The following is a 27,451-nucleotide window of genomic DNA, read 5'->3' as shown; positions in this document are numbered from 1 at the left end:
AGATTTTCACTGATTACCAATATCTATTTTATGTTATGTCTTAGTTTCTTTTTCAGCAAATGTTATTTTTCTGAATTTGTCCCTAAACTCTATTTAGGAGTCTGTACCTCCCAAACTATGTGCACTTTACAACTGTGATTTTTTTTTTTTTTTTTTTTTACTATCTATCTCTGTGCTTGATTTGCTCCCTGGTTTACCTTTGGTTTTGACTTCCAATGAGATGTTCTTCTCTTCTGCCTAAGGAAACAGTGAGAAGCACAGAAAGTTAGGGGCTTACTTAATAGTTTTGGAATGTGCATCTGTCCCAAAATAGGAACTGTGACCAAGAATATGGTTGTCGTATTTTTAATACAGATTTGCGTAGTCCTTTTTTTCCCTTTTTATCTAACCATACGTGTTGAATAGAAAACTTAAGAGTGAACGAGTAAAGTAGACAACTCATGAATCTCTAGTCATCTAGAATAAAGGCCTTTGATATTATATAAGGGGCAAGGGAACATTGGCTCCACACACTGAATTAGGAACATCTGCATCCATGAGAACTTGAACAAGAGACCTGGAATATTGCCACTTTCATTCTGCCTTTCACGTGCTCCTAAGTGTTCACGTAATGGAGGGTCAGAAATAGCGTGGATACTCCAAATAGTGCTTTAAAGACTGAACTGTATTACATCAATTTAAATTTTTTATGCCGGAAAAGTAGGAAAAGATGGGAATTTCTCCTGAGAAGTCCATCTATTGGATAAAATCAGAGGTCTGTTGGAAAAGAAATACCACGAGGACTGAAGTGCCAATGGACATTTTGCTTTAGAGTAAAAGCTTTAGCGCAACACAGAGGCTGCATGGTATGATGGCCGAAAGGTAGGACTCTGATTTCAAATCCAGCCTCTGCCACTTTCCAGCCTGGTGACCTGCGACAAGTCACTTACCATCTCAGCCTCAGTTTCCTCACCTGTAAAGTGAGGATGGCAGTAATGCTGATATCAGAGTTTTGTCGTGAGGAATAAGTGAGTTAATATATGTAACACTCTTAGAGCAGTGTCTGGCACAAGGTGAGCACGTTGCACGTCTTTCCTCTTGTTATTGGTTTTGTTCCTACCCCACCCCCATCGAGCCGCTACCACCACTCTAATTACTTCTACCAACTCGTCTATGGCTACCTTACGGCCATACTACCTCTCGGGTTTTGGCATCGGCTTGGGTTGAGTTCTAGCTCTGACTATTTAAGTCTAAAAGTCTCCGTGTCTGTATTTGTAAAATAGCAGTGTTAATAGTGTGCTTCCCAGGGTCCTGGTGAAGGTGACACCAGGATAGTGCGTGTGGGGCACTGTGCCCGTGCCTGGAGCCATCGGTGCTTGTTGCTGTCTTATCGTTACTGCGGTGTCTCGCAGCCAAGGTGTCACCGACAGAGCACTGGGCTCCGTGGTGAGTTGTGTCAAAAGCAATTTGTTCTTATTAATAAGCTGTCAGTGCTTGAGTATTATTTTTAAAAGGTAATTGGAACTAAGTCAAGGTTATCCCGACATAGCGTTGCTGTTGGCTTCTGTATTGAGAAGTGGGCAAGCGCTTGGAGGGTGGGAACACCCCGGGTATAACTGCTGGAACACGGGTCCTGCATTTGAAAGTTGAGTGCTTTGTGTGAGGCAGAAAGCAAGCGTGAGAACCACTGGCCCGGGGGTGCTGGCCTTTCTGCCATAGAGGGTACTGTTCACAGTCTTCCATGTTCATGGCAAACTTCTGTTCCTGTGCTTGTCAGACCAAAGTGCCACCCTCCCCAAACCCAACCATTTTTATCCTGTCCAAGCATATGTAGGTACCAAAGAAATACTTGTTTTTACTCTTAAAATCACTTTCCTTATACATTAAACAGCTACTGTGACTTGCCCTGACTTTACCCATTAATAAATATCTACTGAGTGCCTGTTAAGAGAAAGCTATTATTGGGCTTATGAAGATAACTCAGAGAATGTCCGTTTAAGAAGATTATAATCAAGTTTGAGAGACAGGTTGTGTACACAGAACTGTAGCAGAAAAACATTGGTTCTAGTGTTCTTTTTCTTTTTTAGCTTCCATTTTTAAACTTTTACATTCAGGAAAAGTAATACATTGTTTATAGCTTGGTCCTTAATTCTTTGTTGTTCAATGTAAAAGTAATACATACTCATTGTATAAAATTTAGAAAATATATAAAAATGAAAAAGGAACAGAAAACATTATCTATTCATCAACTAGAAATAACCATTTGAATGTTTTTAGTTATTTTTCATCTTTTATGTGGGTGAAATCATTATCTGTATTTATATCCTTTAAAAAAAATTTAGCCATTATATAATCATTATTTCCCTAAGTTAAGATACTTTATAAGTATAATTTTAATAGTTTAATAATATTTCTTCACATATGACTTATAATTCATAACCACTCTCACTATATGTTGGATATTTTGGTTGATTCTGATTTTTCTTTATTATACATAATATAGTAATAAAATCTTGGTGTGTGAGTCATCTGTATTTCTGAAACATGGATTCCCATAGGTAGAATTATTCAAAGAGTAGAAATATTTGTAATGTTATTAATACATGTGGCTTTGTTGCTTTTTGGCAAAGATATTTAACCTAACAAAGATTTTGACTCTGATTTGAATATTTATTGCCTTAGCCTGAATGTTTATTACCTTAGGTCCTTAGCCTTTGCAGATCTAACATCCCAAGTATTGACTATTCAAGAATGACTCCAAAGGAGAGGGGGGAAATATACATATATGTGTGTGTGTGTGTGTGTGTGTGTATCTGAATCACTTTGCTGTACACCAGAAACTAGCACAACATTGTAAATCAGCTATACTTTGGTTAAAAAAAAAACTAAAAAAAAAAAGAATGACTCCAAAGTTCATGACATAAGTAGTTTGCATATTTACTGAAGCACAAAATTTAATCACAGGGGCCTTGAGGCTGGTGTACACAGTTGAGTCCCTTGACTAGTGAGTGACCAAGGCTGCCTAGCACATTTCGCTGGGGCTTCATGGTTCTTTCTGCAATACCTCTCATATATTGCTTTAAAAATTAATTTTTTTAAACGTAGAGAACTTTTGTGAACACTGAAAAAGCCATTAATTTATAGTATACAAACATGCATAGAAAATCTGTGACTGTCAGAGAAATGTGACTCAAGAAAAAACAAGTGTGTACAGATATTTTCATATTAGAAAATTGAAGATTTACTATCTAATTGATAGCTTGTATTAACCTGTCACTTCTAGAAAATAAATACAATTTCATTTTTAGTGCCAGCTGAAGAAATTATTGTCTTTATAATAAGTCATGTGAGGGTTATATATATCTTTATAATAAAATATGAAAATAAGTACATTAATGAAGTCATCAGACAATGAGCTGCAACAGATATTTCCCCACTTGCATTAATTTTAAAAGAAGCTCTTTGTATTTTGGTGGGAATGTCTTACTCTAGCTAGGAAGGAAAGTGTGTGGAAAACAGTTTAACCAGTGTCTAGGAAGGAGTCAGAGAACACACGAGACATTGCTTAGACCACTCACAAGTTAGTCTCTGTTTCATCTTGTACTTCTAAGTGGAACCACCCACCCTGCCAGCCCCCAGCATCACAGTCTAGAGCAGCCTCCCCGCCTACCCACTTTGTTTGAACTATTCCCCTTGAGGTTGCTTTTTCTTCTTTTGGTGACAGGGAGGTGGTGGTAGCTACAGTTGCTTCCTATCTGGCCCCCCAAATGTTTCTTGCTTTTATTTCACAGTCCCTTGGCAAACTGTCACCCCCAACTTTTCCGATCCTAGGACCTGCCTTTTCTTCCCTCCCCTGATAGGGTCTCAGACATATGTGAAATGGGGCCCCCTCTTTGTTGGGACTCATGTTTCTGCACCTTTCATATAGTGATCTGGCCTTGTGGCCCTGCACAGTATGTTAAAGGACTGGAATCAGTCTGTAACGTGCCGACATCTCCCTAATGATACAGCTGTGGACAGAGATGGAGTCACATCTGTCCGGTTTCTGGCTTCTGGTGTAGCTTTCTTCCCCAGGCTCTGGGGGCCACGTGACCTCTGGCTAGCCAGCCTCTTGCCGTCTCTAAGACACAGCCGGAGCTGAGCAGAGGGACTGAGGCTGCCTCACACTCTGTAATTTGGCTTCAAGTCACCATTGTTGGCCTTGTGCCTCGGTTCTGATAACTGGACTCTTGTCTGGTTCCTGAGTGCCAGAATCCCATGGTAACCTGCCTTGTATCCCTGTGCCTTGTTTTTATCAGCCTTTCTCCCAGGGACTGAAGTCCTGCCCTGAAACAGTGACCGATGCACTTTCCTGATGTCAGCCACCCATTCTGCCTTTCTGGTTGGATTCCAGAGCGCCCTAGATTTCTCATTGTTCTACAGTGCCTACAGTCAGGAAGCCTCTGTTCTGGACACCTATCTCAGCAAATGGCAACTGTGTTCTTCCAGTCACTCAGGCCAAAACCTTGGACTCATCCTTAGCTCCTCCCGTTCTCTGACATCCCACATCTGAACCATCAGCAAATTCTTGGTTCTACATTAAAAATATAGCCAGACTCTGACTGCCCTGGTCTGAACCAGTGTCTTCTCTGCCCTGCATTCTTACAAAGAGCCTCCTGACTGGTGTGCTGGCTTCTGCCTGATCCCCTTTCAGTTATTCTCAACACTGCCATCTGAGTGATCCTTTAAAAAGATGAGCCAGATTATATCACTTCTCTTTTCAGAATCCTCCCGTGGCTTCCCATCTCACAGTGTAAAACCAAAGTGCAAAGTGCAGTCACTGCCCCATAAGGCCCATTACCTCTCTGCTCTTACCTGCTGCACATCTGTCCAGCACCCTTTCTCGTTCGCTCTGCTCTGGCCTTTTCCTCTGCTCCTTGGACCCTCCCTAGCATCTCGCTGCCAGGAATGCTCTCCCCCCAGAAATCTGAATGGCTTACTTCCTCACTTCTCTTAGCTCTTTATTCAAATATCTCCCTTCAGTGAGGCCTTCCCTCTTTAAAATCATAACCCCTCACCCTCTTTCCTGTTTTATTTTTTTCTCCTTCTCATTATCCAACATACTGTATATTTCTATTTATTTATCTTACTTGTATTCTGTTTCCTCCATTGGAATGTAAGCTCCATGAGGTCAAGGGCACTTTGGTTCACTGCTGTAATTCTAAAGTCTGGAACAGTGCCTGGCCATGGTATGAGTTCATTAAATATTTACTGAATGAATGAATCAGGTAGTTGAATATTTGCCGTGTGTAAGCGCTGTTCCAAGCATTTTATAAGCAGTATCTCATTTAATTCTCACAATAACCTTATGTGATGGTACTTTTGTGAATCCCATTTTGCTGATGAGAGAAGTGAGTCTAATTAGAGAGGTTAAGTGACTTGACCAAGAGGATGTGAGCACACACAAATAATTGGATAGGGCAGCATGTTAGAACAAACATAGACTTTTTTTACTTGACAAATCTGCATTCAAGTCCCAGCTCTGCCAATTATTGGTTGAGTTAAAACCTCTTCAAGCTTTTTTTCTCAAGTTATAAAAAATGGACAATGATTCTACTTCTCAGGTAGAAGGACTGTATGAGATCATGGGTATGTTATTTTCAAACATATTTTCTTGATTGCTGGTAAGGTTGACACTTTTTTCATATATTTATTGGCCATTCAGATGTCTTCTGGGAATTTCCTGTTTATAACCTTTGCCCAGTTTTCCTTCTTTTCCCCTTATCAAGTTGCAGGAGTTCTTTGAATATTAGGTATACACATTGTCCTATGTGTTACAAATAATTTTGCTCACACTGTCATTTGTCTTTTGATAATGTTTTTGGAATACTCTTTTATTCATATATAGGAATACGTCAGAGATATTGCAGGTTCAGTTCCAGACCACTGCAGTAAAGCAAATATTAATAAAGCACTCACACAAATTGTTTGGTTTCCCAGTGCGTATACAAGTTATGTTTACACTATATTGTAGCCTATTAAGTATAATAGCGTTATGTCTAAAAAAACAATGTACATACCTTCATTAAAAATACTTTATTGCTAAAAAATGCTAACCATCATCTGAGCCTTCAGCAAGTGGTGATCTTTTTGCTGGTGGAGGGTCTCCGTATTGATGGCTGCTGACTGATCAGGGTGGTGGCTGCTGAAGGCTGGGAGGCTGTGACAACTTCTAAGAGAAGACAGCAGTGAAGTTTGCTGCATCAGTTGACTATTCCTTTCCCGAATGATTTCTCTGTAGCAGGCAATGCTGTTTGATAGCGTTTTACCCACAGCAGAACTTTCAGAATTGGAGTCCATCCTCTCAAACTCTGCTGCTGTTTTATTAACTAAGTTTATGTAATATTCCAGATCCTTCATGGTTATTTCAATAATCTTCATAGCATCTTCACCAGGAGTAGATTCCACCTCAAGAAATCCCTTTCTTTGCACATCCATAAGAAGCAACTTATGTTAAAATTTTATCATGAGGTTGCAGCAATTCAGTTACATCTTCAAGCTCCACTTCTAATTCTGGTTCTCTTGCTATTTCCACCATATCTGCAGTTACTTCCTCCACTGAAGTCTTGAATCTCCCAAAGGCATCCATGAGGGTTGGAATCAACTTCTTTTAACATTGATATTTTGACCTCTTCCCATGAATCATGAATATTCTTAATGGCATCTAGAATAGTGAATCCTTTCCGAAAGGTTTTCAATTGACTTTTGTCCAGATCCATTAGAGGAATCACTATCTATGGCAGCTATAGCCTTATGAAGTGTATTTCTTTCTGTTTTTTTCTTTCTTTTGGCCGCACCATGTGCACCATGCGAGATCTTAGTTCCCCAACCAGGGATTGAACCTGTGCCCCCTGCAGTGGAAGCACGGAGTCTTAACCACTGGACCACCAGGGAAGTTCCTGAAGTGCATTTCTTTTTTTCTTTCTTTCTTTTTTTTTTTTGCAGTATGTGGGCCTCTCACTGTTGTGGCCTCTCCCGTTGCGGAGCACAGGCTCTGGACCCGCAGGCTCAACGGCCATGGCTCATGGGCCCAGCCGCTCTGCGGCACATGGGATCGTCCCGGACCGGGGCACAAACCCATGTCCCCTGCATCAGCACGCAGACTCTCATCCACTGTGCCACCAGGGAAGCCCTGAAGTGTATTTCTTAAATAATAAGACTTGAAAATTGAAATTCCTCCTTAATCTATGGGCTGCAGAATGGATGTTGTGTTAGCACGTTCATACCTGCAAACACAACATTAATCTCATTGTACATCTCCATCAAAGCTCTTGGGTGACCATTTACCTCGTCAATGAGCAGTAATATTTTGAATGGAATCTTTTATTTTTTTTTTTCTGAGTAGTAGGTCTCAACAGTGGGCTTAAAATATTCAGCAAACATGTTGCCAACAGATGTGATGTCATCCAGGCTTTGTTGTTCCATTTATAGACCACAGGCAGAGTAAATTTAGCATAATTCTTAAGGGCCCTAGGATTTCGAGAATGGTAAATGAACATTGGCTTCAACTTCAAGTCACCAGCAGCATTAGCCCCTAACAAGAAAGTCAGCCTGTCCTTTGAAGCCAAGCATTGATTTCTCTCTAGCTATGAAAGTCCTAGATGGCATCGTCTTCCAATAGAAGGCTGTCCCATCTACACTGAAGATCTGTTGTTTGGTGTAGCCACCTTCATTAATGATCTTAGCTTGATCTTCTGGGTAACCTGCTGCAGCTTCTCCATCAACACTTGCTGGCTGCTTCACCTTGCACTTTTATGTTATGGAGGTGGCTTCTTTCTTTAAATCTCATGAACTAACCTCGGCTGGCTTCAAAAGTTTCTTCTGCAGCTTCCTTACCTCTCTCAGCCTTCATAGAATTGAAGAGAGTTAGGGCCTTGCTCTGGTTTAGGCTTCGGCCTAAGGGAATGTTGGGAATGGTTTGATATTCTGTCTAGACCACTGAAACTTTCTCCATATCACATAAGGCTATTTCGTTTTTTATCATCCATGTGTTCACAGGAGTCGCACCTTTAATTTCCTTCAAGAACTTTTCTTTTGCAGTCACAACTTGGCTAACTGGTGCAAGAAACCAAGCTTTTTGCCTTTTCCGGCCTTCATCATGCGTTCCTCACTAAGCTTAAGCATTTCTAGCTCTTGATTTAAAGTGAGAGACATGAGACTCTTCCTTTCACTTGAACACTTAGAGGCCATTGTAGGGTTATTAATTGGCCTAATTTCAATGTTGCTGTGTATCAGGGAATGGGGAGGCTGAGGAGAGGGAGCGAGATGGGGGAACGGCTGCTCAGTGGAGCAGTCAGAACACGCACAACATTTACTGTTTAAGCTTACTGTCTTATATGTGCACGGTCCATGGTACCCCAAAATAATTACAATAGTGACGTCAAAGATCACTGATCACAGATCACTGCAACCCATATAATCATAATGAAAAAGTTTGAAATTGCGAGAATTACCAAAATGTAACACAAAGACACAAGCGAGCAAACGCTGTTGGAAAAATGGCACCAGTAGACTTGCTCAATGCAGGGTTGCCACAAACCTTCAATTTGTAAAAAATGCAATATCCGCGAAGCACAATAAAAGCACGGTGTACCTGTAGTTAGCGGTCAAGTGTTAGTGATTGATCAAGCTAACGAGAATACAGATTTATTCATTCAACAAGTGCTGACTGAGTGCTAGGACTTTGTGGGATTCAGTTAGGACGGCTCTAAATCCTGCCTTTCAATTTGTATCACTGGTGGTGGCTCTCAGCTTTGGTTTTAGCAGGTTCTTGAAAGAGAATGTGTTTTCTCAGAGTCAAGTAGACCCAAACATTTCCCAGACTTTGGCCACATAATCAGAAATTTCAAGAGTCTTGAAATTTGTGGGTGTGGCTCCAAATGATCAGGTCTACACTGTCTTCTCCGTGGGCAGAGTCTTCTTTCCCCCTGCAACTCCGCGGCATGAATAGAGCAGATAACGAGGACTTCAGACTTGCCCTGTGGGGTGAGCTCAGGGCAGCGTCAGAAACTAGATGCATAGTTCATATGGTCAAAACCTGGGAGGCTCTTCTGAAATCGTGTGACATAGTATCAGGCCGCCAGCTCTGCAGGTCCTCGAAGGTCAGCATGGTGCAGCAGTGGGGACTGAGGGCAGCAGCCACATACCGCCCACCCCAGCTGCAGGTCTAGGTACGTCTGAATAGTAAATGTCCCGTGAATGAGTCACCAATGCTCCTGGTTTCACCCTCCAGTCCAGGTTTAGTTTGTGGAGACGTCTCATACAAGAACTGTCTTGTGAGCCTCTTGAGGGTTAAACAAATGGGTCTCTCAGAAACCTTTAATAATACAAAAGTCCTTTTTTTGAAAAAAAGCATCTTCAGTAAATCTCTTCCATAAATCTCTACAACCTGCCATCCAGTGCATCAAAATAAACACAATTTTCACGCTCTGTCTTGGTATCTCAGCGTGCGGTCAAGAGTGCAGTCCTTGGAGTCAGTCTGGGAATCTGATTACCAGTTTCCCCACTAACTGTCACTGGGACTTTAGACAAGATCCCTAACCTCTCTGTGCCTCAGTTCACTAGTCTGTGATGTGGCTACTAAGTAGTACCTAAGGGACTTCCCTGGTAGCTCAGTGGTTCAGACTCCGCGCTCCCAGTGCAGGGGCCCGGGTTCGATCCCTGGTCAGGGAACTAGATCCCACGTGCATGCTGCAACTAAGGAGCTGGTGAGCCACAACTAAGGAGCACGGCTGCCGCAACTAAGGAGCCAGCCTGCCACAACCAAGACCTGGCACAACCAAATAAATAAAATAAATATTAAAAAATAACAATAAAATAAAAAAATAGTACCTACTATAACATCGTTGTGAGGATTAAATTAGTTAGTACACGGGTGTCTTTAGAACAATGCCCAACACATAGTTATTGCTCAAGAAATGTTGCAAAGTTCCTGGTACAAACTCTCCTGTTGAGTGAAATACTAGAAGCTAGGCATACCAGCCTTCTAATTTAACTTCAATAAATTGTTGGTATCATTTTTCCCTCTTTCATTGCAAGTACCCTTTCTAGGGCTAGAGAACTAAGAATTTTTGCTGTTTATATAAAGCTGCTTAGATTCTGGACAGGCTAGTTACGTCTTACTTGTTCTTCACTGACTAGATGAAAACACTTTTGTGGAAAGTCTTCATTGGCTTCTCGTGGGGTCAGCTAGGCTATGTGTTGATCCCTTGACCCAGTGCAGCTTCTAGGAAAGGTAGAGGGAATATCCACGTAAAGAAGACAGACTTGGGTGGTGTCAGAGCCAGCACCAGGACAGAGCCCAGGTCTCTGGATTTCCTTGCATTTTGATTTCATGTTAAGTTCATACCGTATTAATATGAAATAATCTTCTTACCTTTGTCCTTGTTCCAGCCTCTGACTGCTGAATCATAAAAGAGAGTGAGAAGAGGCACTACATTTAAAGCAGTGATTGTCTCTAACTAAACTTAAATTCTCACACTTTTTGGCAGTAGGAACAACCAAAGTTTTGTTCTGATTTCCTGCAAAGTTTCACAATAGTCAGGAGTCAGAATTGGTCCCTATGTTATGAAACAGCCAGTTTTTATACTTTAGACTTTAAAAATGAAGCTTTAGTTGTTTATGATTACTTTGGATGTTTTCCAGGAGTCAGGATAACATCTGTAGAAGATTCTACACAGGCCTTGATGTCAGGTACCAAGGTGGTTTTCCCATTCAAAGGCAATAGTCTGTGCTTCAAGGAACTCCCTGGGTATAGAAATTGGCTGCCTCAGCAACAGCTAGGTAACTAACAAATTAGCCCTCTTCTGTCTTTACCCCCAGCCTCTTGGGGACGTGACCTCAGAAAGCTCTCCCCTATCCATGTTCTCCTGGAACCTTGGCAGAGACAGTCACCGTGGTAACTACCTTCTTTTATGCTAGTTTGCCTGAGTACAAGGGGAAACACTTCCCCACAGGCGTTAATTAGATAGAAGTTTAGCGGTGGTGAGGAGAAGAGTACAGTTACTGAGTACCTGACTATGCTTTGTGAACCCCGTATCATTTAATCCTCTCATTAGCCCTCTGAGATAAGCATTATTATCCCCATCTTACTGACATTTAAACAGTAACCGTACCCAAGGTCACCAAAGTGTTAAGTGTTGGAGTCCGGACTCAAACCCAGGTTTATCTGTCCCAGGCTTTTGCTTTTATTTTGCAAATTAAACAAGTATGGACACACTAAATCAATTCATTTTCAGTTAGGAAAGTGGTTTTTTGTGTTTTTTTTTGCGGTACGCGGGCCTCTCATTGTTGTGGCCTCTCCCGTTGCAGAGCACAGGCTGAGCAGCCATGGCTCACGGGCCCAGCCGCTCCGCGGCATGTTGGATCTTCCTGGACCGGGTCACGAACCCGCATCCGCTGCATCGGCAGGCGGACCCTCAACCACTGCGCCACCAGGGAAGCCCAGGAAAGTGTTTTATTCTTTCTTTTTCTCATCTGGGTAGATGCCTTTTTCTAGTCCCCGGGGGCCAACAGACGCCCATTTCAATGTGACTTTTGCTTGGTTCCTTCTCTTAGGTTATATCTGTTTGTTCACCTGTCAGCCACCTGAGAAGTCTTTTGCCTAGTTTAATCCTACTTTCCGCCCTTCCCTTGACTATCTAGGAAATCTCTCATTGGGTTAGTCTTAAGTCTCCCCTGAACTGAGATTTTCATACTGGAACTTGGTCAGGAAAAGCTAAAACTGGGATGCTAGAGCCACAAAGAAAAAGGCGGCTCAGATAACAAAAAAAAAGCACAAGACCAAAGGCAAGCAGGGTCCGAAAGATCAGGGAGCTAGTGAGGAAGGGGGGCAGGGGTGGTCAACAAAAGCAGATACGGCCACACAGGTCGTAACTCTTCCCCAGCTGCCGTGGCTGCCACATCTGCCAGGATGCCTATGACCTAAAGAGCTCAGGGACTTGCTGTTGCATTAGAGGCTGTGCTTATCTCTTCTCAGTATCTCTCACCCACCATCTTGTCGTTCATGAAATTGCTCGACATGCTTTCTACCAGTCTGTGCCTGTTGGTCTCTAAGTAGTTTTCAGGGTTAATTTAGAATTAATTAATTTAGAACTATCATTTGAAAGGTTTGAAGCGGCTTATAAATTAAAATGTAACTCAAAATAAAGCAGAGAGAAGGACATTAAAAGGGCAACATTTATGGGAAGCAAAGCATAGCCTTGACTGGGCTTCTGCCAATAAAGGACGGCTCTAATTTGGAACAGAGATCTTTCCATATTGACTGCTTGCCCTGGCAGATGAAGCAGAATTTTTAGAACCAGAACAGACCCTGTAGCTCTTTTGATGCAACACTCTTATGTTATAGGTCAGAAACTTGAAAGCAAGAAAAAGTAGATGATTAGCTTAATGTTTCTCATCCAGTAGGTAGCTGATACCAGAATCAAATTCTTCTTACTTTGTCTAGAGTTTTTTAGCCACTCCATACCATTTGACCAGCACATTTACCCTTTATTTCTGAGTGCAGTGGAAAAGGAAATTTACTCCTTACTTCCTCCCTCCTTCCCTCCCTGCCTTCCTTCCTTCCTTCCTTCCTTCCAAACAAGATTACTACTGTTAGTATTTTAGTGCTACCACTTCTACCACTGCCTCTCCTGGTGAAAATGTACCGAATTTGTACCAGGCATCAGGCACTATTGCTAAGTACTTTGCATACATTGTTTACTCTTCCCGATAACCCCGAAGGTAGGTTCTGTTACTGTCTCTATTTAAGCGGGGGGCAGAGGAGGCTAAGAATTACGAAGCTTCCCTAGATCTCACAGCCATAAATGGTAGCACCGGATTTCAAGTCCTGGCTGTTTGATTGTGGAGTTTGTGCTTGTAGCTACTAGCAATCCTTCCGGCAGTTTTTTTATTCTTTTGTTGAATTACTAAAACAGAACTGTTTTCTCTAAATGCAGAAGTTGAAACCTGTTGAGGAAATTCAACCAGAGTATTTTTTGAAGAAAAAAGAAACCATTTCCTGATTTCTTCATTTGTTAACCCTGTGACATCATTAGGGCTGGTACTAGCCGCCCTCTTGCCTTCACACACCAGAATGGAGTGAGATAGTTCTTTAGGAACTTCTGAGGCTGTTTGGATGGCCAGAAGCTCGACCTGCCTCTTTGATTCTCTCTGCCCTACATCCGGCCCTTGAAGCCTTACCATCCCAGCCACTGAGGAAAGGCACATGGCAAAGGCCCCACATCCAGTCCCTGCAGTAACTGTAGACAGTCTTCTCTTGATTCCGATCTGCTTTACTACAGACCCTGTCCTGCCCATTGTCAAAACTTTGGCTCTGAAACCCTGACTTTTAAGCTCCCTCTGACCCTTTGGACTTGTTTGTATTTGCCATGGATAGAAAAATCAGGAAATAGGAAATTCACCCAGCAAAGAGATCTTTGGGAGTGTGTTTGTCACTATAAGCAATGATACATAGATTAAAACAGTAATGAGATACCATGGGCAGGAGTGGTTGGCATATGGACTCAGGCTTTAGACAGCTTCGGTTCAAAGCCTGCTTCCACCCTTGCTGAGCTTTGCACTCAAGAACATAAGCTTTCTAAGCCTCAGTTTCCTCATCCATAAGATGGGGATAACATTAGTACCATCTCAAAAGGTTGTTGTAAAATTAAATGAGATGATGTATATGAAGCATATAGCACTGTGCCTGGAACATTGTAAATGCCAATAAAGGTTAATTATTATCAAAGTAATAATTTAGCCTTTTTGTTCATTAAATTAGGAAAAAATTTGAGTTAATACTCAATGTTGGTGAGGGGATAATAAAATTTGTTCTTGTATATGTTATTACAGACATTGTAAATCGGTATACATCATTTTAAAAAAAATTTTATTTATTTCTGGCTGTGTTGGGTCTTCGTTGATGCGTGCGGGCTTTCTCTACTTGTGGTGAGCAGGGGCTACTCTTCGTTGCGGTGTGCAGGCTTCTCATTGCGGTGGCTTCTCTTGTTGCAGAGCACAGGGTCTAGGCACGCGGGCTTCAGTAGTTGTGGCGCACGGGCTTAGTTGCTCCGTGGCATGTGGGATCTTCCCAGACCAGGGATCGAACCCTTGTCCCCTGCATTAGCAGGCAGATTCTTAACCACTGCACCACCAGGGAAGTCCCAGTATATATCTTTTTGAAAGCAGTTTAAGAATATGCATGAAGTGTTAAGATATTCATATTCTTTCATGAATTCTACTTTTGGGACTCTAGCCTAAGAAAGTAATCCAAGGTGTGAAAAGAAAACTTTAGGTCTGATAATGCTGCAGTATTATTTGTCATAGTGAATAACTGACTTGAATAAAATATGATACATCTGCTCAGTATTAAAATTATGAGTTAAAGACTCTGCAGCTACATGGAAAAATACTTGTATTACTATATTAAAGGAACAATTTAAAAGGAGGTACAAAATTGTATGCACTGATGGTTGGAGGAGTATATGAAGTTTCTACACAGCTGCTAGGACATAACTGGTTTTTCCCTAGGGACTTTTTGACACTCCCACTGAGACATTAGTTTTTCTTGTTTTTGTTTTTTTAATGTGGCAAAAAAAAAAAAAAAAAGTCAAGTAATGACCAAAATACAGAACCGAATCTCGTGTCTGAGTCTTCTCCCTGTTGCCAACCTCTAATCTCAGGCTGAGGGTAAACGATGGAGGATAGTGAGGGTTGAGGCAGGGCTCAGAGATGCTCTGAGGAGTCACTTGTGTCTTACATGGGCTTCTTCTCAGATTCTCAAACTTCTCTTTATAGACCTGGGGAGGGAGGTGGGGAGAGGGGTGTGTGGGCATTAGTGTGATTTCTTATTCTTGACCTCACCACTGTCAGGGACATCCTCAGTGAAGTTCTTAACAGTTTCTTCAGCCACACATACATTATATTGATGTTTTAACACTTCTTTATAGTGATTATTTGGGAGAAGGAGTACTAAATTTTAGAAGTTAACCAAGTAGGCTGTAAATAAATCATTGCCTTTTTTTTTAACTTTTATTTTTAATTTAATTTATTTATTTATTATATTTTTGGCTGCTCCGCAGCAGCAGCAGCAGCATGTGGGATCCCAGTTCCCCGACCAGGGATCGAACCCACGCCCCCTGCACTGGAAGGGCAGAGTCTCAACCACTGGACTGCCAGAGAAATCCCAAATCACTGCTTTTTAAAAACTTATAATAGTAATCCATCCTCATACAAGTTCAAACAATCCAGTAATTAATGGGGTACAAAGTAAAAGTCCTGGCAAATGAGAGGTAGGTTAGTGATTAGAAAGAGTCTGGGATGTCTGTGGTCTCTTGTGCACATTACTTGATTATAAAAACAGCAATCTTTACTTTGGCTGATAAAAGTCTCATGTTTCCACAGGATGTAGCAAAACGTTCCCTGACCAAAATGTCTCTGTCAGGAGGGTCTTGTCAAAATGTCCAGCTTGGGAATACAGCTATGAAAAAACATGCACAGGGAACAAAAACACTGAGTGGAAACAGTGCTTGTGTTTGGGTGGTAGGATTATAATTCTACCTCCCCTCTTCTGTGTTCCTAATTTGTCTATAAAGTGGTTATAGTTCTTTTGTAATGAAAGTCCAACTTGACAGATATGTATCAAACACTATCTATGTGCCAGACATTGTGCTTGATGCCAGAGATAGGGCAGTGACCCAGACAGGCATGGTCACTGCTTGGAGAAACTTCAGTCCAGTGGGAAATTGCAAATGATTTTACAAGTCATTGTGAGACCATGTGATAAACCCAGGGCGGAGGGGTTTAGAGAGCGTCTGGAACACATCTGAGGGGTGCCTACCCCAGACTGGGGGTAGGGGGAGCTCCAGGGAAGATTTCCTGGAGGAAGAGATGTCTGAGCTGGGACTTGAGGGCCATGTGACTGAAGGTTGGAGTGGGGAGTGTTCCAAGCAAAAGAAACAGCATCTGGCAAAGCTTGGAGGCGAGAGAAAGCGTGTCCTGTTTGAGGAACTGGAGGTTGGTGAGACTGGAGCATAGATTGCATGTGAAGTGGGGGTGGTGAGAGGTGAGACTGGAGGGTAAAACAGGGACCAGATTGCGAAGGATTTTACTTTCTTTTGAAGGGATTTAGATTTTGTCCTAATGGCAATGTAAAGATACTGGGGAAATATTTCTTTATTTGCTTGTCTGCTTGCTCACTTATTTATTCTTCCAAATTAATTTTTATGTAAAAGTAATACATGTTTTTTTAAAAAACTCAAATAAAATAGAAGTATATAAAATGAAAAGTAAAAGTCTCCCTTTCTCTCCTTGACACTCTCCCCCAGTCTAATCCCCAGAGGTACTTATTGCCAAGGGTTCCTTTTGCACCCTTCCAGGAGTTTTCTGTGTATATGCAAGCATGTATTGTGTGTGTCTGTGTGTGTGTGTGTGTATATATATATATATATATATATATATATATATAAATATATATATATACACTTTATCTTTACACAAATGGAACCATGCCATAATAAATAACTTCCACCTTGAAGGCAAAACTTGAATGTCTTGGACATCATATCCGTACATAAAGATATGTATTCTTTTCAATGGCTGTATGGTATACTTTCACATAGCTATCCCATCATTCACTTAACCAGTCTCTTATTGAGGTCTAGACACCTAGACTGTCTAGTTTTTCACTATTACAAAGCAAACTGCAGTGAACGTTCTTGTTATATGTATCTTTGGGTATTTATGTAAGGGTAATACCTGTAGGATATGTTCCTAGAAGTAAAATAGCTGGGTAAGAGGATGTGTACGTTTACAATTAAGGTAGATATTACCGAAATAGTCTCTATAGAGGTAGTTACACTTTCTGCTCCCACCAGCATTTTGAGAGTGTCTGTTTCTTCATATTGTCTGCACCACAGAATATACCTACTTTAAAAAATTGTGGTAAAAAATAAAAAAAAACCATAACATAAAATTTACCATCTTTACCATTTTTAACCATAAGTTCAGTAATGTCAAGTATATTTGCACTGTTGCGCAATCAGTAGCCAGAACTGTTTCATCTTGCAAAATAGAAACTCTGTTCTCATTAAATAACTCCCCATTTTCCTCTCCTCCCAGCCCCTGGTAACCACCATTCTACTTTCTCTCTGTGTGAATTTGACCACTCGAGGTCAAATTAGTGAAGTCTTACAGTATTTGTCTTTTTGTGACTGGCTTATTTTATTTAGCATAATGTCCTCCAGGTTCATCCATGTTGTATCATGTGACAAGATCACCTCCTTTTTACAGGCTGAATAGTATTCCATTGTATGTATATAACACATTTTGTTTACCCATTCATGCAGGGAAGGACACTTGGGTTGCTTCCACATCTTGGCTATTGTGAATAATGCTGCTGTAAACGTAGATGTGCAAATATCTCTTTGAAATCCTACTTTCAGTTCTTTCCAATATACTCTTAGAAGTGGGATTGCTGGATCTTTTGGCAATTCTGTTTTATATTTTGGGGAACAGCCATATGGTTTTCCATACTGTCTATACCATTTTATATTCCCACCAACAGTGTACAGAGTTCTAATTTCTCCATATCCTCTCCAACACTTGTTACATTCTGTGGATTTCATAGTAGCCATCCTAATGTGTGTGAGATGATATCTCATTGTAGTTGGTTTGCATTTCTCTAATGAAAAGTGATGTTAAGCATCTTTTCATGTACTTACTGGCCACTTGTATATTATCTTTGGAGAAACATCTATTCAAATTATATCCATCTTTCTAATCTTGGCTAATCTATTGGGTAAGAAATAGCATCTCATTGTTTCAATTGACATTCCTTTAATTATGAGTGAAATTTATTCATTCATTCAACAAATAAATATTGAGCAGCCCCTACTTGTCTGGCACTGTTCTAAGGTGCTAAGGACAATAACACAAAAGACAGGTTGAGCATCTCTATGTTTCTTTGACGGTTTGTATATCCTGTTCTGTAGACTATGTTTTTAAGTCTTTTGCCTGTTTTTCTGTTGAGTACTTTATCCTTTCATTGGTTTTTAAGACTTCTTTATTATGTATTAAGGAAATTGGCTTTTTGTGTATTGGGTTTCTGTTACTGTGTAACAAATTACCATGAGCTTCTGGCTCAAAACCACACGCATTTTATTATCTGACAGTTTCTGTAGGTGGGAAGTCTGGTACGGGTTATCTCGTTTCTCTGCTTCAGCGTCTCACCAGTCTGCAGTGCAGATACTGGATGAGTCTGTGGGCTCATCATAGGCTGAACCAAGAATGCGCTTCCCAGCTCCCTTGGGCAGAGTTTATTTCCTTGTGGTTGCAGGACTGAGGCGCCAGTTTCTTGCCTGCGACTCCCCTCAGCTCCTACAGGCCACCCACACTTGCTTGGCACGTGGGCTTCTCCAGCATGGCCATTAATGTCATGGCAGCTTACTTTTTCCAGGCCAGTGAAGAGGTCTCTCCAACGCCTCTGCTAGCAAGACAGAGGCTTTCAAATATCAGAACGGAATCACTCCATTGCCATATCCTATTGGTGAGAAAAAAGTCACAGATCCTGCCCACACTTAAGGGCAGGGAATTACACAAAGGCATGAACCAGGAGGTGGCGATCATCAGGAGACACCTTAGAGTCTGTCCACCACAATCTGCCATATATATTCCAAATATTTTCTCCATTTAGTAATTTTTTTTTGTTTGGGAGTTTTCTGTTCTGATTTTTATGAGGCAAATGTATTGATCTTTTTGTGACTTCCGTGTTATAATCTGTATGTTTAGAATGGCCTTTATCATGTCAAGATTTCTCAAACACTCACCCAATTTTTTTAACCCATATTAATACTAATACTCTAATACTGTTATTACTTTGGGATTTATTTTGTCTTGAGCCTTGAGACAGAGATCCCACCCTTTTTCTTCTGTGTCCAACCTGTTGTCTCAGTTCTTGAATAATTCATTTTCTATATGATTCTTTCTGGTTTTTTAAATTAATTAATTTTATTTATTATTTATTTTTGGCTGCACTGGGTCTTCATTGCTGCGTGTGGGCTTTCTCTAGTTGCGGCGAGCGGGGGCTACCCTTCGTTGCGGTGCACGGGCTTCTCATTGTGGTGGCTTTTCTTGTTGCAAAGCATGGGCTCTAGGTGTGCAGGTTTCAGTAGTTCTGGTGCACGGACTTAGTTGCTCTGAGACATGTGGGATCTTCCCGGACCAGGGATTGAACCTGTGTTCCCTGTGTTGGCAGGCGGATTCTTAACCACTGCGCCACCAGGGAAGTCCCTTTCTGTTTGTTTGGTTACATTGATATGGCTGCCCATTTCCTCTGTCCATTTCCATATCAGTGTAGTTACTGTAGCTTTGTAATATGCTCTTCAATTTTAATTTTAGTTGTGTTTTGAATATATATGTATTTATATTCATGTGGTTCAGAATTAAAAATAATCAAGAGTGTGCAGTGAAAATACCCCTTCCATCTCTGTCCTAGTCACCCAGTTCACTCCCTACAGGCAACCCCTGTTATCAAGTTTGTTTATTCTTTCAGGGATATTTTATGCAGTATTAGGAAATGTGAATATATAATTCACTTCACCCCACCCTTTTACCCAGAAGGTAGCTAACCATACACATTCCTGTACATTGCATTTTTCACTAATATATCTTAAAGATCTTTCTATATCAGCTCCCCAAGAGCATCCTTATTCTTATTTTGTTTTGGTTGGTTTGTTTCTGAGTGCACAGTATTCTATTGTATGGATTTACCATAATTTGTTCAATTAGTTCTCCAATGATGAACATTTAAGTTACAGACTTTAAAAAAAAGTTACAAACTAAGTTTCAATGAACAACCTTATACACATATAATTTTATACACATGCAAATATAACTGCGAGAAAAATTTCTAGGAGTGGAATTGCTGGGGCAATGAGTATATGCATTTATAGCTTTGATAGGTGTGTCAGTTCACACTCCATAGAAGTTGCACCAGTTTACATCCCTACCTGCCATGTATGAAAGTGCCTGTTTGCCCACATCCTCCCCAGCTCAGTGTTTTATCAACTGATCTTTGTCAGTCTTATAGATGAAAAATCATGTCTCTGTGTTCTTTTAAGTTACATTTCTCTTACTATGAGTGAGGCACATTTTTTCTTATGTTTATGTATTATGTATTACCTTTACTGTGAACAAGCTGTTCATTTCTTTTGCTCTTAATTCTTTAGGGTGGTTGATCTTTTTCTTATTGACTTTTTAGGAGCTCTTTATATATTAAAAAAGTAGACATTTATCTGTGTTATAAGTTGTAAATATTTTCCCAGTTTGCCGTTTGTCTTTTTTTGTGATGGGATTTTGTTTTTCCATGCAGACATTTACATTTTTTTATGTATCAAACTTTAATGTTTTTCAGTGGCTTCTAGGGCTTTGTAAAAAGTCTTCTTCTCTTTGTTTCTTTTAATACTTTGTGCCTTCATCTTTAGATTTAAAATCTTTGATCCATCAGGAGCTTATGCTAACATAGGGTATGCAATGTGAATCTGACTTAATTTTTTTTCAGTTTGCTAGCCAGTTGTCCCAACACTGTTTATTGAATAATCATCTTTTCTCCACTAATTTGAAATGCCACTTTTATCATATACTAAATTCCCACATGTGTTTGCTTATATTTCAAGACTTCCCGTTCTCTTTTATTGATTTATGTGTCTATTCATACACCAGAATCACAATGTTTTAACTGATTACTGTAGCTTTATATTACATTTTAAAATTCTAGTGGGATTTATTCACTCTCAAGCTTCTTTTCAGTGATTTTTCCAAGCTATTCTTGCATAGTTATTTTTCCAGGTGAACTTTAAAATCGGCTTGTTAGGATCTATTTTTAAAAATCCTGTCATTAATGGGTTTTATGTAGTTGAATGATGTGATCAGATTTGTGTTTTAGGAAGATTACTCTGACTGCATTGTGAAAGCTAGATTGGAGGAAACAAGATTAGAGACAAAAAGACCAATTATAAGGCTGTTGCAGTAATTCCGGGGAATGGGTAGATGGGAAATTGAGGATAGTAGTAGGTTTGAGAAATGTTTGGAAGGTCAGAGTGACCAGACATGGAGATGCCTGGGATGGGGAGGGGCTGGGAGGAGGTGCTCAAGGAGGACCCCAAACTTCCAGGGCTTGGCTGTGGGGTGGTGCCATTCCCAGACATTTGAAATACACGAGATAGAGCTGGTATGGGAGGAAGATGGCAGATTCGTTTCTAAACATGCTGGGTTTGAAATGCCTGCCAGGTAGTCCTAGAAGAGTTGTCCAGTGGGCTGTTGAACTACAAGTCTGAAGCTTTGGTGAGAGGTCCCTGCTGAAGATAAAGAGTTATACGACAGAGTCCTGAAGAAGGCCAGCACTTAAAGGATGGTCGGGAAGTTCAGGAGTCAGCACAGAAGACTGGAAAGAAATACCACAGTGGTAGGAAGGAAACTGGAGAGCATGGAGTCGCAGAAGCCAGAAGAAGAACATTTTCAAAAGAGAGTGAATTGTCAGTAATTTCAGATGGTTCTGAGAGGTCAGGTAACTTAAGAGCTGAAAAACGTCCAGTTGCATTTAGTAACAAGGAAAGTCAATGGTTATCTTGGGGAGAGAAGTTTCAGTGTAGTAGAGGGGTCGGGGGCTGAGGGGTGAGTGGGAGTTGAGGAGGTAGTTGAGGCAACTCCTTCATCAGGAAACTTAGCTGTGGAGAAGGGAAGAGACACAGGGGTGAGAGGAGAAGAACAGAGCATTAAGTTCTATTTCAAACACCACCCCCACCCCCCAGGGGAGAGGCTTGGCTGTGGTTAAATGGAGATGAGAGGGAGGCAGTGAAAGGGAAGAGGGTAGTGATCGTAGGCTTTGAGGACCAGGTAATTCTGAGATAGATATAAGGGCTTAGAGAAATTGGCCAAGATGAACTGTCTAGAAGGGAGTGATCCAGTTATAGCCTTGGTATATGTTCTCTGATGGTTTTTACTTTTGTTGAGTTTTCTAATATTTTTGTTTGGCTATTTTTTAAAAATTAATTAATTAATTACTGTATTTATTTTTGGCTGCGTTGGGTCTTTGTTGCTGCGCGCGGACTTTCTCTAGTTGCGGCGAGCGGGGGCTACCCTTTGTTGCGGTGCGCAGGCTTCTCATTGCGGTGGCTTCTCATGTTGCAGAGCGCAGGCTCTAGGTGCATGGGCTGCAGTAGTTGTGACACACGGGCTCAGTAGTTGTGGCTCACGGGCTCTAGAGCGCAGGTCCAGTAGTTGTGGCCCACAGGATTAGTTGCTCTGTGGCATGTGGGATCTCCCAGACCAGGGCTCGAACCCGTGTCCCCTGCATTGGCAGGTGGATTCTTAACCACTGCACCACCAGGGAAGTCCCTGTTTGGCTATTTTTATATCTTGAGAATTTAGAGAAAGAACTTCTAAGAAATTGGAATCAGGTTTAGAAATTTAATTGGCAATTAAGTTAAAAAGGTACAGAACAGTGTATTAGTGTGCTACCATTTGTGTAAAAAAGGGTGGGGGTAGAAATAATATGTATTTGCTGTACATGCATAATCAGTAGTTGGAAGGAGTCACAAGAAACTAATAATGTAATTACCCATTGGGAGGTGGGGACTGGAGAGAGGGGAACAAGGGGTGGAGGTTGTCTCTTCACTGTCCATCTTTTATTTAAGAATGTAAATATATTTCTTATTTAAATAATTTGATCTAAGCGGGTTGGTTGTCTTTAAAAGTAATGGTTCCAGCAGAGCCTGAATTTTCTTAGTTACTGATGGCTCTAAGTGGGGTCCATCTGTTCTTCCATATCTAAGAACCACCAAGAAGCAAGTTCTTGCTTTATGCCTGTGAGGTGTGGACCTTTGCCTTTTCTCTACTCTTCCCCACTGGAGAACAGCAGTGCTGGGGAAGTGGGCAGTCCTAGATTTTGGTTTAGGGAAAAAGACTGTGCCCTGGCCTGGCATGTCCTGGCCCTACTATCCATAGTTCGACTGAGTGGGCTATTAAGGGTTCTGCACCCAATTCCACCATGGGCAGAAGGGGGTTCCCGACACCAACAAGCAATTCTCCTACCATTCAACTCAATTCTGACACCATCTTCCCAGAGACAGCATCAGGTGACACAGGTTAAGGACTCAGTCCTATATAAGACTGCCCCGCCTCTACACTTCAGACACGAGTTACAAGTCTAGGTCCCCGAGTTACCTACAACTTCTGTCCAACTTGGCTGTAAATCGGAGGTTCCCATGATCTCCTCCTCCTCCTTTGGAATCAATTAATTTAATAGAACAGCTCATAGAATTCAGGGAAACATTTACTTACACTTACCAGTTTATTATAAAAGAATATGATAAAGGATACAGATGAACATCCAGATGTAAGAGATGTGTAGGGCAAGGTATGTGGGAAAGGGGCACAGAGCTTCTGTGTCCTCTCCAGGACACACCACTGTCTTCACATCTCCATGTGTTCACCAACCCAGAAGTTCTGCAAACCCTGTCCTCTTGGGTTTTTATGGAGGCTTCATTACAGAAGCATGATTGATTACATCATTGGCCATTGGCGATTGCTTCAACTTCCAGTCCCTCTCCCCTCTCTGGTGGTGCTGAGGGGGACACTAAAAGTTTCTACCCTCTAATCACAGGGTTGGTTCTCCAGATAACCAGCCCCTACCGTTAGGTGTGTTCCAAAAGTCACCTGATTAACATAACAAAAAACACCTTTGCTGCTCTCATCACTTAGGAAATTCCAAAGGAGCTCTGTGCCAGAAATGAGGAGGAAGACTAAATATGTTTTCCTTATTAAAAGTCACAACCCCACAGCTGTAAAGCTGGTCTATAGGGAAGAGAAAGGAGAAAGTGGGCAGTCATCATCCTGACACAGGCAGAAGTCTCCCACTGGTTGTCCCCTTCCCAGCTGTGGCACATCCCACTGACAGTTAATCCTATGACTTGTCAGTCTCTCCATGACCACAAATTATTTCCAGAAACTCCAAAACTTTTCAAAACATATCAAAAATTCCCTAAACACAAACAAGTGAAATACACAGAAAATGAAAAAAAAAATTTTTTTTAGCATTTCTCAATAAGTTTCTTGGTGGCTTTAGAGGAAACATCTGAATTATGGCATTGATGAACCATTTTACTTTTAATCTCTGTTTTATACTCCATGCGGATTGCACACCTCCACCGTTGGAGCATCAGATGAAATACAGTCACCTCAAAACTTTGAAATCCCACAAAAATAACCAAGTTCACTGATGATAATTTTCCTTATCCATTTTTTAGGGTACCAGGTAAAGTAGTTAGTTAGGGCTGTGTTAATGGTGCCTAATCTGAGAAGCTGAACCATAACATTCTGGCAGTTGAAGCTGATTAATCGCCGTTCCCTTTTCTGGGTTCTCACTGGTGGGTAGATGACTCAGGGAGCCGATGGAGGATCAGATCATTAGCTTTATTACCTTTATTACTAGCTGCTGGGTAGCTCCCAGAGCCCTTTTGGGCGGGGCTCTGGGATCAAAATGGGACATCCCTCCTCACGCCTCCCTCTTCCTGGAAGTGAGGCCCCCTGCGTGCCCGCGTAGGCAGGGCTGACCAGGCTTACCTCACCAGTCACAGGCCAGAGCTGGAGAAAGGCCCACCTTCCTTGTAAGGGAGAGACCCTGCCCTACTGTTGGGAACCAAGAAGCTGTTGGTAGCACATTCACCCATCCAAAGGAGGGGCCCGGTTCAGGATGGCAGCTCTCACCAGCTCACGTCTGAGTGGTTGGATTTCTCTCCCCTGTCTGTAGGCAGAGGGGAGCACTTGCAGGTGAGAAGAAAAGACTCCCTCCTTATGAGCCCTGCCAGTTTTTGTATTAGGTGACAAAAGGAATGCCAAACCCACTTAACCTGGAGTCTCCAAACAAGCACCCAGACTCATTTGCAGTTTGAACTCAAATTAAATGGAGAACCTGGTCCCACAGACAAATCCTCCTACTTTTGGTAACTTGGTTCCTCATGGAGAAGAATGACCTTATAATGATGAATTTTTAGAAACCTCTCATCTGGGCAGATTCCCCCAAGAGATTCCCCCAAGGATACTTTACAGCTCAGCCTAAGGGAAGATATACCAGAAGCAGGGCTGTATGAAAAAGGAGTGGCCTGCCTGGGAAAGTCATCGGGTCCCATCTCCTGTGGGGTCTAGTAGAGGCTGGATGGCTGCGGCAAGGGTGCTGCATAGTGGGATTGATAGGCCTGTAAGGGCGTTCCTAACTCTTGTGACTGACTGTATGAATCCAGGAGGAACAGGACACTATGTGTGCCTCTTCATGAGCAAGTAGTCGGGTGAGGAAAAGTACCCAAGGCTCTTTTAAATCAAAAACAGGATGTACATTTCGTTGTCTTTTTTAAAACTCAATATGCTTTGTTTAGAATTGCCATGTGCTGTTATATCTAACTAAATATTCCAGATTATTTTATTCCCTCTAGAAACATTTTCTTTTATGATATACCTTCCTAGTTCCTTTGTGAAATTATACACTTATTTTGTCCTTTAAAGTCATGTGAAGAAAAGTATTTTAGTAATAATTTTTGCAGGCCATATGGTAAAACACTTAGCTTTCATCTCTTTTTTTGCATGTCTGTAAGTTATTGGGTTAAAGCTGAAAAAAAGACACCCTTAATTTACTATAGTGTCACAATTTTAATTTTAAAAAATTAAACTTTTTATTTGAAAATGTAAAATATACCCTAAAGTAGAGAATAGAATAATGAACCCCCTTATACTCATCACCAGTCTTAATATTTTCCAGTTTTATTGAGGTATAATTGACATATAACATTGTATTAGTTTAAGGTATACAACATAATGATTTGCTCTGTGTATATATTGCAAAAAAATGATTACCACAATACACAGGGGAACAAGGTCATGAGGAAAGGCGGGCTTGGTGTGCTGCTGCCATTTCTTCCACCTTCAGTCTCTGCGCCTTTCGCCGAGCTTCCAACAGCACCGTGTTGGGACAGAGCATTCGGAGGTTCACAGCCTCAGTGGTCCGTAGGAGCCGCTATGAGGAGGGTCCAGGGAAGAATTTAGCATTTTCAGTGGAAAACAAGTGGCGGATACTAGCTATGATGACTTTGTACTTTGCGTCTGGATTTACAGCACCTTTCTTTATAGTAAGACACCAACTGCTTAAAAAATAATCCATGAGACAGATATGAAGAGGAGCATTTTGAGATGTGCTGTCTCTTTGAAAAAAGGATCAAACTCTTGAACTCAGCATCCTAGATATGTTTGTAAATAAACTTATGGCATAAATCCTTAATATCTCTTCTCTGAAATATAGAACATGATAATTAAGCATGTGCTTACTTTTATTTGGGTAATATTGCATTATTAGTTTCTTAATTAAATATGTATGTGATTTTAAAAAAAAATGATTACCACAATAAGTCTAGTTAACGTCCATCACCACACACAGTTACACATTTTTTTTTTCATTGATGGGAACTTTTAAGATCTACTATCTTAGCAACTTTCAAATATGTATTATGGTATTATTAGCTCTAGTCACCATGCCATACATTACATCCTCAGAACTTGTTTATCTTAAAACTGGAAGTTTGTGCCTTTTGACTGCCTCCACCCATTTCCCTCAATAATTTTCAACACTTTGTCAATTTTGTTGCATTTATCGCCCTTACTTTTTTTTTTTTAATTCCAAATTACAGATCTCTTTTAAACTCAGTGAAGTATCTTACCAAGTTTAATCAGGGTGGTGTATCTGGCGTGATTCAGGATGCAGCGAGACTGAAAGGAGAGGGAAGAAGGGCAGTCCGTGCCTACACATGACTCTTCCTCACCTCTGTCTCATACGGCAGGAAGAGGCAGGTGATGGGGTAAAGCCACGTTCAGGTGCTTTGACTCCTTTCCTACCGGACCTAAAATACCTATCTGACCCCTCTGGCCTCTGAGGACACCATTGGCCTTACTCTACTGGCCAGTTGCTTTCCTGTTTAACCTGCCTCTAGGCCAGGCACCTGCTGCCCTGCCCTGTCACTGCTCAAGTCTTAGCTCACAAAAACCAGTTCCTCCCTTCCACAGTTCCTTTCCATCATTCCATCATCACATAAGAAGCAAATCAGCTTCTTCTGGAGGAAATAAATGGGCAGACCCAATTTACCCAGAACTGATTTCTCTAGTCATGATCATATTAGGAGCCAAAGGGGAGCTGCACTCAACAGAAGGCCTCTCTTTCCACTGAAGACATTGCACCAGGCAGGAAGGCGGGGATGGGAATGGACAGTTTAAAACTTCTACCTCTGTGGGTGCTTGTGTGGTATTTCCTGGAAAGACAGTATAATATGCCTGCAGGGGCCTGGGGTCTACATTAACCTCTGCCATGCCCATGCCCATCCCTGAGGATTTGAAGTGGAAATTCTTTTTATTATGG

General features: G+C 41.3%; 2 protein-coding genes across 2 annotated transcripts in view; both read left to right on the top strand.

Annotated features, from left to right (window-relative positions):
• Window positions 1-27,451, top strand: part of CRTC3 (CREB regulated transcription coactivator 3) — a gene marked incomplete at its 5' end in the record, with an annotated part of 99,424 nt that overhangs the window by 23,564 nt on the left and 48,409 nt on the right. The window lies entirely within an intron of this gene.
• On the top strand, window positions 851-26,301 carry LOC309818508 (cytochrome c oxidase subunit 7C, mitochondrial-like; the record flags this gene model as incomplete). The annotated part of the gene is made up of 2 exons (XM_082648251.1): window positions 851-861; window positions 25,976-26,301. The coding sequence occupies 2 exons, from the start codon at window positions 851-853 to the stop codon at window positions 26,199-26,201; spliced, it is 237 nt and encodes a 78-aa protein (XP_082504377.1). The 3' UTR covers window positions 26,202-26,301.

The sequence above is a fragment of the Grampus griseus genome (genome assembly GCF_964374135.1).
Source record: "Grampus griseus genome assembly, chromosome: 2".
Lineage (NCBI taxonomy): Eukaryota > Metazoa > Chordata > Mammalia > Artiodactyla > Delphinidae > Grampus > Grampus griseus.
The sequence above is the reverse complement of the archived record's forward strand: the minus strand, read 5'-3'. Positions and strand labels throughout refer to the sequence as shown.